A 14,731-nucleotide genomic window follows, 5' to 3' on the forward strand; every position below is an offset into this window, starting at 1 on the left:
CTTCTGGTTCTATCAATTCTGCCTCGAGTTAGTCTTCAATGGTAAACAACTATTTTCTTAACCAAGGCCATTTGGTGTAGCTCAAGGCTTAATCCCTGCTTTACAATTTAATTTTTTGTATCAAACTGAATCTCAAATCAAGTTAAATGCAGAAGGATTAAGAGAAATCATTCATTTTCATTAGCAAGAGAAATTAAGACAATCAGCCATCGAATGAAAACATATCTTCCAAACAATTCCATTCATTCCATCCTTCTTATTTTCCTAAATGCGCTTCCATGAAATTGTGTGTAATGAGTAACCGCCAACTGGAATTCAGATGCACATTGATTCCTTGGATCTGAGGGGATTACGGTTGATTTGGTTGAAGTCTTATTTGCTGCTGCATTTCGCCCACAAAGCACACAGTCAATGCACTTTACAGTATATTCTGTGAAGTGCTTTGAGATGTCTCAACAACATAATATGGCGCTATATCATATGCCAAGATTATTATTATTAAATGACGAAGGGAATTGAGACTGCTGTGTGCAATTGACTGCTACGTTTTGCTCACAAAGTATACAGTCAATTCAGATTACAGTATATTCTGTGAAGTGTAAATGTGTGCAGATTTACATTTATGTAGTGCTTTTCGCCCTGTTATAATTATAATCCTTCCATTTCACATAGCACCTTATCACGTCTTCAAGATATGTCAACGCGCTTTCCAGAATATAGTGTAAAGTGAATTGACTTTATATTTTGTGGGTAAGAAATGGAGCCAATTGCACACAACTGTGACCCAGCAACAGTCATGGATTGAGTGATTACATATTTTTTTTGAATGGAGTATTACCCCCGGAAAAGTGATCTGCCAATCATCTAACAACCAGGTTCTTACTTAATGCTGGATAAACAGAGGTATGTGGAGTAAGGAAACTTCTCTAACGATTCGTCCTGCCTGGAACTCAAGCCCAGTTTCTCTCGCTTGAGAGGCAGTTGCTTTAACCGATATGAGCTACAGGACTCCACATAATGCTGCTTGAAATATTTAGGACTGTAGCTAGTAATGTTATAATAGACTTTATATACTATACTTTACTTGACATCAGTTCCATGTAGCATGTTTGACATTAAAGGCACTTTATGAAACACAAAGATTATAATTATTTTTATGACTTTTGAAATATAATGCTTTCAGGAAATTGTACCAACTGAAGTGAAAATCAAGTTGATCGAGCTTCTGTCAGACACAGGATTATCAGTTGTTGAAGCCACCAGTTTTGTATCTCCAAAGTGGGTCCCACAGGTATGTAGAACAATAGTTAATTTGATTGCATAGTCTTCAATTTAGCATTATGTAAATAGAGACTGACATCTTGCAACAGATGAATATTCTAAGGTCTATTCTTTAGAGGAATCAGAGCATTTGTGCAGAAGGTCTAATTGGAAGATAGTGTGTATGGGGTGGAGACCCTGGTGGGGATATGATGGGAGTATTGTGTTGGAAGGACTGATTTGATGATTTTTCTCATTCCTTGTTTACTTTTGTTATGTACGAGGAGGTCTGTAGGAAACATTGATTACTTTAAGAAGGAGGGACATGGTTAAAGACTAACATTTATGCATATCATGCAGCATAGTGGGAAAGGATTGTCATTATTAATGCAATTGATCCGTTTCGCGACACAAAAAACAATTATTTGCTAAATGTTCCTCCATCACTGAAAACATGCGTTGCTTTAATAAGAACATAAGAAATGTTAGATGAAAAAAGACCAAGGTCTATCTACTTCGCCTTCCCCCTTCCTGGCAGTCGCATGCACATATGTCCCAAACTAAATATGTACTATATCCCTTAATGTTCTTTCCTAAAAGAAAACAATCTAATCTATGTTTAAAAGAATCAACACTTCCTGCTTCAACCGTCTCCCTAGGGAGCCTGTTCTACAGGTTCACTATTCCCTCACTGAAATAGTGTTTGTGTAGATTTGTTCTGAATTTACCCCCCTTCAATCGCAGGCCACGTTCTCAGGGTCTACTATTCTTGACAAGTTGAAACAGCCTGTCATGATATATATTGTCTTGCCCCTTTAGAATCTTTAAGACAGCAATCATGCCACCTTTCAATCTTCACTTGTCTAGCATGAACATGTCCAATTTACTTAGTCATTCCTCATAGTCCAGTCCCTCCATTCCCTCAATCATTTTGGTTACCCTCCCCTGTATCTTCTCGATTTCTCCAATATTCTTTTTGTACTGCGGTGATCAGAACTGTACACAGTACTCTAAGTATGGTTTCACCAATGATTTATACATTGGCTGGATTAGTCCACTATTTTGGCTTGCTGTTGAACTTTTGATACATCCCAACATCTGGTTTGCTTTACTCACTGCCACGGAACATTGCTGGGAGAGCTTCAATTTATTGTTAATAAGGACCCCCATACATATTTCCATACATATTATTTTCCTCCCATTCAAATAATAGTCTCTTCCAGGATTTTTTGTCCCCATGTGAAGTACTTTACATTTCTCCACATTGAATTTCGTCTGCTGTTGATCTGCCCAATTCCCAAGCATGTTCCAATCCTCCTGTAACCTATCTTGTTCAACTTCGCAATCTACCACCTTCATTGGCTTGGTGTCATCTGCAAACTTAGTCACTGTGCTTGCCACTCCTAGTTCCAGATCATTTATAAAAATATCCAACATAAGAGGTCCCAAATCAGACCCTTGTGGAATTCCACTGGTAACATTTATTCCAGACTGATGACATTCCCTGTAACCACCACCCTCTGGATAAGGTTTAGAATAAAGACAAATACAATTTATAATTAACCAGCACCTTTCACATCAGGAAGATGTCTGAAACTGCATTCATAGTATTGGATTAGCACCTGAGCTGGAGGTGGGAGTTGAGGGTGGTGGAGCGGGGAAAGATTACCGAAAGCATGGTCAAAGAGGTAAGTATCGATACGGTTCTTGGAAGGGGGAATGGAGGGAGCGAATTGGAGGGACTCCAGGATGGTTTAATTACATTATCTGTGTTATGTAAATCTTTACTAGTATTGCAGATGAAGCAGCAAGAAAGGGAAAAATAATGTAAGTCTCCAAATTCATTCATTGCTATTTATTCTGCAGGAATTGCAGTTGCATATCAAGACTTTCCATCAAATAAAAAAGTTTATTTGAGAATTGTATGATGAGGTCATGTAGAAAGTTGTGCAGGTTTAAAGAAACATTCAAAAGAGTTCAGAGTGGGTTCTCAAAATATATACACATTTAAAGAAATTAATGTTGGGCATCAATCTTTCCTAGTATTGTTTTCACTCTTCGCGCAACTTTACCTCTGCCTCTCTGTTTCCTTGACATAATGTTTACTTTTTTTCAAATTTATAAATTGTACATTAAAAGGGAAATTGCCTGCGTGCTGATCCAAGATTTATTTTAGACCGTGGCTTAACCAGAAACATATTTCTGCTTGCAAAAACATTTTAAAGAGTTCTGAAAGGATTCTGAATCATCTGTTTCAGTTCACGTCAAATGTGTCAGTTTTCAACACCATTTACTTTCTCTTATTTATTGTTTTCTAAGTTCTTCAAGACACTTTTATGAGCTTGGAGAGTTGCAGGTTTATGCAAACGAATTGTGAAAGCAAAGCATACACCCTTCTGTTTTCTCCAAGCATAGAGTCAAAGTAAAAAGTCAAAGCAAATAAATTAATGTAGGCTAAGCGTTGTACTAGGATTTAATGCATGCTCCTTGACTTCTGGAAAAAATGTTGACATTAGCTTTGCAATCAAACCCCATGCATAATTAATGTTGATAATAGAACATTGAAATCATCACAAGGAATCCCATTTAGCTTCAGTAATGAATGTTTCACATCGCTCACAATACTCTTAACATCAAGCCAAACATTCAGATCAATTGCAACCATCACAGTTAAGTCAAGAATTGGAGGATAGAGGAAGAGGTGCTGACCAAGAACAACAAATACTGCCTGGGGCACAATGGTAACGCATACATTTATATATTGTATTATAGACTATTCAGTGTGGAAACAGATCATTCAGCCAAACCAGTCCATGCCAGTTTTATAACTCACACAGGTCTCCATCCACTCTTTACCCCGCTCTATATAGGACATTATTCCTTCAATAAAAATAAATTGGTCACTCAATCTACGACTTGTTTGTGAGACACTTCTGTGTGCAATCGGATGCTGCACTTTGCCCACAAAATATACAGTCAATTCACTTCACAGTATATTCTGTGAAGATCTTTGAGATGTCTTGAAGACGTGATAAGACTCTGTATCAAAAATGCAAGGAAGGATTATTCTTCTATTCTTGCTCCCTCATGTGTATATCTAGCTTTCTCTTCAATGCATTGGATGCTGACAGGAGGAGGAAGAGTTGAGAACATTTCTGAAGGGAAGGAATCCAGGTTTATTCAGGGATGTAAATGGATGAATAAATATTCTGGTGTTTTTGTTTGATCTCTTCACCCAAAGGGTAAATAACAACTGGAAAGGGGTTACCGGTGAGGCCTGTTGAAGCCAAAAAGCTCATTGTTGTGATGGGAGTATGGGTATTCTTGAAGGATAAAATCAGATGAGCCAAAGGACCTTCTTCAACCAAACTAACCTTGTTATCTTTTGATTACCGTGGGTAATAATTCCTCCAAAATAAATGAAAAAAATTATTTGGTCACTAAATCCTTGATTGTTTGCGGGACACTGCTGTGTGCAATTTGCTGCCGTGTTTCACACACAAAGTATACAGTCAATTCAGTGTATAATGTACTCTGTGAAGCTCTTTGAGACGTCTCTAACACATGATGAGAGGCTATATCAAATGCAAGAATTATTATTATGAATGAGTGACTCCTCTAACAAATGGGCATTTTCTCACCTGTTGGTTGGAACGCCAGGACATTTCAGGAAACCAGAAATTCTGACCCACCACATATTTATTGCTGGGTGTTAGGAGGGGCTGAAGTTGTGAAGGGAGCTACGTGAGATTTCCAGAAATGTTGATTGTCTCGGTCAAGTGCTCATTTTAAAATCTCACTGGTATCAACTAAGTCCTGCCACAGTGATTTAGGGTTATAAGAGGACAAATAGTGGAGGTCAAATCATGGATTATTCCTACTGGTCAGAGAGATAGTTACTGTAAGGCAGAGATTCAAGATCCATCACAAATTAAGGAAAGGTTAGAAAGAAAATTCTTTGCACGCAGGGTGGTGAGAATATAGAATTATTTGTTACTAACCCTAGTTCTGGCAGAATCTATGGACTATTTTTAAAGGAAATTGGAATGATTCCTGAAGAGGGATATTGAAGAGCAGAATAATGGTAAGGGCAGTGAGTTGAAGAATGGGTTTAGATTGACTCATACAGAAATAAACACTATTGCAGGTATTATAGGCTGAATGACATGTTCTGTATATATAATAATTCTTGCATCTGGTATAGCACCTTATCCATGATAATCCGTTTCGCCCACAAATATACAGTCAATTCACTTTACAGTATATTCTGTGAAGCGCTTTGAGATGTCTAGAAGACGTGAAAAGCGCTATATCAAATGCAAGGATTATTATTTATTATTATTATTATCAGGTCTTTGAAACATCTCAAAGCATTTCACAGATCCTTTCCTTTAATTTGTGAAGTGTAGTGATTATGTATTTTTAAGCAAATGTGGTAGCCAATTTGCATACTCCATAGCCTTGCAATTGTTTTCCTTTTCAAAAGAAAATTCTCCTTATCCCCCTCTGGTTCTTTTGGCAATTATCTTAAATCTGTGTCCTCTGGTTACCGATCCACCCGCCAGTGGAAACAGTTTCTCTTTATTTACTCTATCAAACTTCCTCAATTTTCTTTCTATTGTTCTGCTCACAGATAGATACTGTCTATGAAGTTGAGTACATCAATGCCATTTGATTCTTATGGCTTGCATTTCTTGTATTTCAGTGGTGTTTGTTAAAAATAATGTACTTAGATGACGCAGTGAATTGGTATCGCACAATGATGGATTGGGAGCTTGCCTTAGAGCTTCTCATTTCACTGAGTTCTCATTCACAATCAGAAAAGGATAAGAGAAATGTGCCTGGAGACTCATTCCTATCTATTCTTATGCTATTCATTACAGAGCAGCAGATGGTTACTAGAAAACATATAGGACATGGGGGACTTGAACGAAGGAAAAATAAGTAAAGCAAACCAGAAACATTTATTAGTAATAATTTGATGCAGTTCCTTTTCCCTTCATTGAGACGTCTCAAAGCGCTTCACATAATGTATTGCAAAGTGATTGACTGTGTATTTTGTGGGCAAAATGCTAATTGCGTACAGCAATGTCCCACAAACAGTCATGAAGTGAATGAACATTTTTTTTGTTGGGAGTGGGGGGGATTATTACCTCCGGAAAGTGATCAACCAATCGACTAACAACCAAGATCTAACAACCTCTATGTAAACAGGCGTGTGGAGTAAGGAAATTTACCCAAGGTTTCGTCCCACCCAGGGATCGAACCGGGGTCCTCTCGCTTGCGCGCTCACTTTGGTCCCAATTCTGACCTTCCTGATTCATTGTGATCCCAGTTATTAAAGGATAAGCTATGATCAGTGATTAGATGAGATATGGCCCTTTTAGGCTTCTTAAGAGACATTTCAGAAAGGACTTTCAGATGTATATAAGATTCTATATTCAAATGATAAAGCTAGCTTAGCACAGTATTCTACATACTCCGAGCAGAAGGGCAGAGGTTCAGGATTGCAAAGAGCAATTCTGGGAAGCATGAAGCATCCTTTTATCCAGAGATAACTTAAAAACTGGATCAGGTTGCTAGGAAGTGTGGTTGAGGCCACGAGGCTCACTTTGAAGAAACAGCTTGATGCTGTGATGGGACGGTGGGTATTCTGGAAGGAAGAGGTCAAATTGCCCACAAAATATACAATCAATTCACTTTACCATATATTCTGTGAAGCACTTTGAGACGTCTCAATGACGTAATAAGACACTATATAATAATAATCCTTACATTTGATATAGTGCCTTATTCAATACAAAATTACATTTGTACAGTGCCTTTCACGTGGTGAGGATGTCTCAAAGCGCTTTACAGAATATGCTGCAAAGTGGAGTGACTGTATTTTGTAGGCGAGTCGCGGGAGCCAATTTATATCAAATCCGAGGATTATTATTCTTTATCCGAACCTCTTTTTGTGATCTTGTAATCTTCAACTAATTGAGCTAGCGAGGATAAAACAAGTATTTCAATGAGAAATGTAATGAATTTCCGTTAGTCAGTCATCACTCTAATCTAGTTGTAACCAGCCTAGTTATGATGCACACCTTCAACGTGCACAGGCATCAGCTTGGTACACACCTCTGTGTCAGAAGGGTATGGGTTCAAGCCTGTATCAGAAATTTGACCTTATAAGCTAGACTGATGCTGCAGTACTGTACTGGAGGAATGCTGCTTAATTGAAGGTGCTCTCTTTTGGATGAGGTGCTATATTGAGGTCCCATCTACAGTACAATATATAATCACATTTGTATAGCGCCTTTCACGCCAGGAGGATGGCCTAAAGTGCTGCATTAGCTACCTAATTAGCTACTTGTTAAAACTTCCTTTATGCTGTTCAAACACAGAAGAGAATTGCTCCTGGTGTCTTGACTAATAATCCTCCACATAAATTAGCATGCGCTTTCTGTTAATATGTAGTACCTTACTGGATGCATTTGTCTACAGATATATTTGTAACATATATAAAATATATACATGATGTTTGCATAAATGAGGTAAAAGGAAATATTGGAGACAGGTTTAGGAGTGGTCGGGGTTCATGTGAAATATAAATACTGGCAAGGATTAGTTGAGCCAAATGGCCTGATTCCATGCTGTAATATTTTATGTAATTTTATGTAATGTAGTGAACACACTTGACAGCAATTACCTGTGATGGAGGCATTTTGGTGTTGTAGGTGGAATGTTAAATGGAAGTATTATCATATTATTTGTCCATCACTAAATGCCTGGAAGTGCAATCACTACGCTTTACCGAAACTCTGAGGTGCTTTGAGATGTTATCAATGTTATAAATGTGATATCAAATGCAAGGATTATTACTATTAAATATTCAGTGAAGAACAATCTGTAAAGTATAATGTAAGGATTATTGTGAACCTATTGAGCATCATTTGCCTCCTTTCCTTTTTCAGATGGCAGATAGCACAGAAGTAATGAAAGGAATACAGAAACGACCACATGTACAGTACCCTGTATTAACACCAAACCTCCAAGGCTTTCATGCTGCAGTAAGTATATCCTGTTGCATACTTCTACTCTTGGGGTGAACATTGCTAAGGGTCCTGTGATGATTATCACATCATTGACAAATGTGAATTTGGTACTCATATTTTTTGTAAAATCAGTTCTTTGAAAGGGACTATATTTGGTGGATAAGATTATCAAGTGGAATGGTGAAGGGAAAGGGAAATGGCATTAAGTAGCAGATCAGACATGGATGGTAGAGCAGGCTAAATGCCATAATGATCTAACTCCTGTTCGTATTCTTGTATCTTATGATATATATCAACAACTGGCACACAAATCAATTCCACTGTGCTGAAGTTTGGGGTGGGGAGGGGGGGGAAGGGGTGTGGGTGTTAAAATTTATTAACTGACTTCCATCGTATGTATTAACAAAGTGATAATTTTATAGTCCTTTGGAAATAGCATCTTATAGTTGGGTGGAAACCATTATCATGCTTCAAGAGTCTCCAAGCTCAACTACTGAGAGTTCCACATATGTACGGTTTCCACTCGTCTGGAATGGAATGCACGTTCTTCCCAGAGGATGCACCCTGCCTACCTAATCCCAGAAATTATTAGAGCATATTGGCAAGAGCCAAAGCTTGGAGACCCCAGATAATGTGTTGGGGTATTACTGGAGTTTAACCAACTAATCAAGTAGATTACCATTTGCAAAAACTGTCCGGGAAGCTTCCTGCTGCATATCCAATTGAGATGACCTTAGTATTAGGGTTTTGGTTTGAGAGTTAATGGAATCTGAGTGGGGAAAAATCCCTATCTCCTGTAATTGATATGTTGTTTCATGTTCTGCTGATTAGCAAGACTGGCTGGTCAGTCATCCAAACTGCATGGAGTATTGTGAATCTGCCTGGTTCAGGATCCAGACTAATGAGTTTGCCACAGAGAATTGGCTTGATTCTGATCTTCCATTGTCGGGCAGGGCACCTTGCGCCATCTACTGTGACTAGATGTTGGCAAATATAACTTTAAATTGGAGAGTGCTCTTGGCAGGAAATCTCCCACATTGCTGTTATTTGTTGGCAGTCGGATGCATAACATTAAACGGATCCTCTGAAGCAAAACTATTTCAATACGTTTTCTTCTCACTTCAAAGCACTAATTGCCCACGTGCAGAGGTTTAAGTTATGTGAAGGGATCTGTTATAATGTCTGTTGTTGCAATTTTCCAGATCTTTGTTTCAACATTTCCCTTTTCCCCCTTTAGCTGCAATCACAAGTCAAATAGTTATTCCCATGCTCAAGAAACATTCAGTCACTCTGTGCGTCAGCTTACCTCAGTTGGTAATGCTTTCGCCCCTCAGTCAGAAGAGTTTGGGGAAGTTGAACTCATATGGTCTAAGATAATACTCCAATGCAGTCCTGGGTAGTGTCCCATTGTTGGAGGTGCCATGCTCTGGATAAAACTGAGGCCACGACTACTTATTCAGGTGGGCTTTGAAGATCCCTTGGTGCTATTGAAAAAGAGAAAGGTTTCTCCTGGTGTTCTGGTCAGTAATTTTGGTCAATAATATTGGTTATTCACTTATAAAAATAATAATAGTAATCCTTGCTTTTGATATAGCGCTTTTCACATCTTCTAGACGTCTCAGAGCTCTTCACGGAATATGCTGTGCAGTGAATTGACTGTATATTTATGGGTGAAACGTGGCAGCCAATTGCGCACAGCAATATACCACAAACAAACAGTCGTCGATCGAAAATTACCGATTTATTATTGTTTTGTTTTTTGGAGAGATTATTATCAGGCATATGGAGTAAGGAAACTTGCCCAAGGTTTCGCCCTGCGGGGAATTGAACCCAGGTTTCTTACTTGCAAAGCGGGTGCTCTAACCACTGAGCTACAGGACAACAACAACAACACTTCATGGCTGTTTGTGGAACATTGCTGTGTGCAAAGTGGCTGCCAGGTTTGCCTATAAAAATATACAGTCACTACAGTTCATAGTAAATCCTGTGAACCCCTTTGAGATATCCTCCTGATGTGAAAATGCAAGAATTATAATTTGCGGTTTTATTAATATAATTATTTACAAGCTTTTTCTGGTTTCAGCATTCAGGGATCGGTGTGTGTGTGTGTGAATATAAAATATATATGGGTCAGACTCCAACACTGTCAAGCGCTCTGGGATACAACCCAGGGTGAAGGGCACTATATAAATGCTAGCCTAGCACAATAAAAGTTGTGGTTGTATATCGGTCAACTAGGTCATAAGTTCAGTTCTCTTTTTCCAAAGCTTTGCTATTCATTTGTAATCTCTCTGGAGATTCCTTTTATTTTTGGTCAGCTGAGTATCTGACGCATGCAGAAACCCATCACTATGCTTAAGTGTATCCAAACCAGGCTGAGATTGCCATGCCAGATTCCAGAAATTATTAGGGACAGATTGGCAAGAGAAGAATGAGAGGTGATTTTATAGAAACCTATAAGAATATTAAGGGGCACGACAGAATAGATAGTGGGAAACTTTTTCTCCTGGTTGGAGAAACTATAACCAGGGGTCACAGCCTTAAAATTAGGGGTAAGCCCTTTCACATTGAGTTGAGGAAAAACTTTTTCACTCAGAGGGCAGTGAATTTATGGAATTCTCTACCCCAAAGGGCTGTAGATGCTCAGTCCTTGAACATATTCAAGACTGAGATTGATAGATTTCTTGTGGATTAAGGGATATGGGGATAACCCGGAACATCGCCAGACTACGGCATTACCTCACCCCTCACGCTGCTGAAACCCTGGTTCACGCCTTTGTCACCTCAAGGCTGGACTACGGGAACTCTCTCCTCGCCGGCCTTCCGCCACCTCCCTCCACAAGCTGCAGGTCATTCAGAACTCTGCAGCTCGTGTACTGTCCTGCACCAGGCTTCGGGACCACATCACTCCCACCCTCGCTCGCCTCCACTGGCTCCCCATCCCCCAGAGGATTGATTTCAAGATCCTCATCCTCACCTACAAGGCCATTCACGGCCTCGCTCCCTCCTACCTCTCCAACCTACTATCCCCCTACCTACCTGCCCGTACCCTCCGTTCCTCCGGCTCCGGTCTGCTCCACGTCCCCCACCCCAACCGCCCTACCATCGGTGGTCGGGCCTTCAGCCTCTCAGCCCCCAGGCTCTGGAACTCCATCCCCCAGTGCCTTCGCCGCTTCCTCCCTTTCCTCCTTCAAGGCCGGTCTCAAAACCTTTCTCTTTGACCGTGCCTTCAGCTCCCCTCTCGACTCTCTTCCCCCTCCTCGCTCCCTCCCTTCCCTCCCCTCACCCTGACCATTTCCCCCCTCCTTGCTCCCTCCTTCCCTCCCCTCACCCTGACCATTTCCCCCCTCCTCGCTCCCTCCCTTCCCTCCCCTCACCCTGACCATTTCCCCCCTGCTCGGGTCATGACCCAACTGTGCAGCGCCTTGGGACGTCCTCCTGACGTGAAAGGCGCTTTATAAATGGAATCTTGTTGTTGTTGTTGTTGTTGTTGATAAGGCGGGTAGGTAGAGTTAGAATAGATCAGCCATGATCTTATTGAATGGTGGGGCAGGCTCGAGGGACCGAATGGCCTATTCCTGCTCCTAATTCTTATGTTTTTATGTTCTTATGTTCTAAGAGCCAAGGCTTGGGGACCCAGAGTGTGCAATGGGGTACTGCGAGAGTCTAACCAGCTAAAACCACATAGCTTGCCATTGATGTTGCTATCTCATAGGCTTTCCCGCTGCTTGTCCAGCTAGGACCACCCTAACTGTTAGGTCTTTGGCTTGCAGTGTTAACAGGAGCTAAGTGGGATGACTCCCTACCCCCATTGACTAGTCTGCCCTTCCAAGGCCTGCCGATGAGCCAGCTGGGGCAAGACCACCACAGAGGGCTGGCTCGATTTCGACATTCAGTTGCCAGCCAGTTCAGCTCCAACGAATGTCCATATATAGGTGGGATGCATGGAAACTGCTCAAATGAAGGCACCTGATTCCGTGTTTTAAATGCGTTTGGTTTTGTGAAAAAATATTATCGTATGCAAGTCGAATTCAATAAATGTTGGAAGTTTAAAAAGATGCTTTGATTTTATAAAAGGATGATTACCATTGTTTGACCTCAGGTTAAAGCGGGTGCAAAGGAAGTGGCCGTCTTTGGAGCTGCCTCTGAAACATTCAGTAAGATGAACATTAATTGCTCCATTGAGGAAAGCATGCAAAGATTCGAGAAGGTGATCAGTTCAGCAAAAGACGCTGGCATCCCAGTTCGAGGGTATGTATGAGTGTTTTACCTCTGCCAATCATTGATCTGGACTTAATAATTCTATTTCTGCAAGTAACCAAATACCTGTGTATGGTTATTGGTGCAACAAGCCTTTTATTTCATATTCACCTATTACTAGGACACTGGAGTCCAACGTATACTTATTGTTAAAATTAATGATTTTTTTGCTACGTTTTTAGAATGAGAGAGGGGCGAACATTGTGATCTGTGATGTACTGATTCTCACTGGTGATAATTATCACTTTGTTGATAGTCGCGGGTAATACAGTCAACTGAAAGTACCTGACGGTGGTGTCTTCTCTGTCCCCTCTCGCTTGACTCTGTCACAGTGGTTGGCCAGGTGCTTTCTAAACAAGAGATGTTGCAAACGGAGTCGCCTTCCAGTAACTGGGAGTAAGTCACGTTGGCCCACTGGAAATCCTCTTTGGATGTAGATTGTTTTACTGAAAGAAGTTGCATCTTCAGCCACCTTCTGCCTACACTCATCCCCCTCTTTACAGTTCAGGCTCCCATTCGATCTTTGCAAATCCTTTGAGCCATTCTCCTCTGTGAAAGGTGAAATATAAGTGCAAATTGAACTCGTAAAAGATTGTCATGTCTGACACTCCAACGCACTGTTGTTGGAGGTGACGTCCTTCAGCTGAGACACTAAACCTAGGTCCAGTCCACCTGTTCAGGTGGATGTTAAAGATCCCATGGCATTAATCAAAAAGAGGAAGAAGTTTTCTCCTAGTGTCCTAGCCAACAAATGCTTCCAGATTAAATTGGTCACTCACTTGATGGCTGTTTGTGGGACTTTGCTATGTGTGAATTGGCTGCTGTGTTCATCTACAAAATACACAGTCAGTCCACTTTGCAGCGAATATTATGAAGTGCTTTGAGATGTCCTCTTGATGTGAAGTGTGCAATATCAAATATAAGGATTATTATAATCATAAGTTATTGTCATTGGAATCATCAATAGCGACTGCTCAATTTAGGGGAAACTGTCCATTGCAACATTTTTGGAGACACGTCATTTGGTAAGATAATTTGTATAATGTGGGACACTTCAGGACAATACTCTCCTTCCCATGGATCCTCATCTTACGCCATACCAAGTATACAAGTTGTTTACTTCTGTTAATTACAATGCCAAATATGTAAACATTTCCATTGCTGACCGATTGCCTGGTTAGAAATAAATGTGAACAGTAATTTACAATGCACTGCGATCACCACAAGTCGAAGGTCAGAGTTCAGTAAATTTAAAGGTCACATACTGACAGCTTCCAACAAATATTTCCTGAAGTGTTTGAGGTTGTGTTCCGAATGCTCTTGACCAACATTCTTTTTTCAACATCCTGTTGAGAAAAGTTATCGAAATAGTCTTAAAAAGGTGTTTGCTTTTTAACCATGTGGTGGTCATTTGTGCTGTGAAAACTGTGTGAAGAAATTAATAGTAACAACAATAATAAAAATAATAATCTTGCATTTGAAATGGTACCTGACCACTTCAGCGAAACAGGGTTTACTGTGAAGTGTAGTACTGTGTGTTTTGAAAGTGAATAGCAAAAAAACACAAAGGCTGCTAAATTGCTATTTTTTTCTATATTTGTCTCGGGATGTGGGAGGCACTGGCCGGGGATATTTGTTGCCTATCCCTGGTTGGCCTGAGAAAGTGGTGGTGCGGTCTTCTCATTAAAATCCTACAGTCCTTTCTGGACTGGTTTAGGGTCAGGAGATCGGGGTTAACTGCTTCTTTGGGCCTTGATTGGTCACTGGAACACAAAGGTGATCTAAGATCCTCCAGAAGGTCCACCCAGCAATCCCCCCACAAACAACCATAAAGTGAATGACCAAAGCTCAGTTTCTCTATAGAAGAAACAAACTCATTTAATTTTCCACACACACTGAGTCATGTTGTTGAGGCCACATGTTTACTGCAACAGTCCCGGTATTGAACTGAATCAATAGATGCCAACTGTATTGTTACTTTGAGTGGAGTCTTTTCTATTTAACCTGAACAAAGTTGATGAACCTAAAGCTTAATAGATTGGCAAGGGAAATGCCAAGCAGAAGGGCATAGTGATTTCTCACTTACCATGGGAAGGGGAGGTTAAGTAGAAAGACATTGTGCTTTATTTCAGCAGCAACAATCTATCTGGGATCTTGGCAAGAGGAAAAAT

The 14,731-nt window shown here is 40.3% G+C and overlaps 1 protein-coding gene across 1 annotated transcript in view; it reads left to right on the forward strand.

The window, feature by feature from the left end:
- hmgcll1 (3-hydroxymethyl-3-methylglutaryl-CoA lyase-like 1) overlaps nucleotides 1–14,731 on the forward strand; it is a 54,581-nt gene that overhangs the window by 6,459 nt on the left and 33,391 nt on the right. Inside the window, exons 3-5 of the mRNA XM_007894065.2 lie at nucleotides 1,184–1,291; nucleotides 8,220–8,315; nucleotides 12,403–12,551. Coding sequence (XP_007892256.2) covers nucleotides 1,184–1,291; nucleotides 8,220–8,315; nucleotides 12,403–12,551 — 353 coding nt within the window. The remainder of the gene's footprint in view (nucleotides 1–1,183; nucleotides 1,292–8,219; nucleotides 8,316–12,402; nucleotides 12,552–14,731) is intronic.

The sequence above is a fragment of the Callorhinchus milii genome, unplaced genomic scaffold (assembly GCF_018977255.1).
Source record: "Callorhinchus milii isolate IMCB2004 unplaced genomic scaffold, IMCB_Cmil_1.0 Scaffold3, whole genome shotgun sequence".
Lineage (NCBI taxonomy): Eukaryota > Metazoa > Chordata > Chondrichthyes > Chimaeriformes > Callorhinchidae > Callorhinchus > Callorhinchus milii.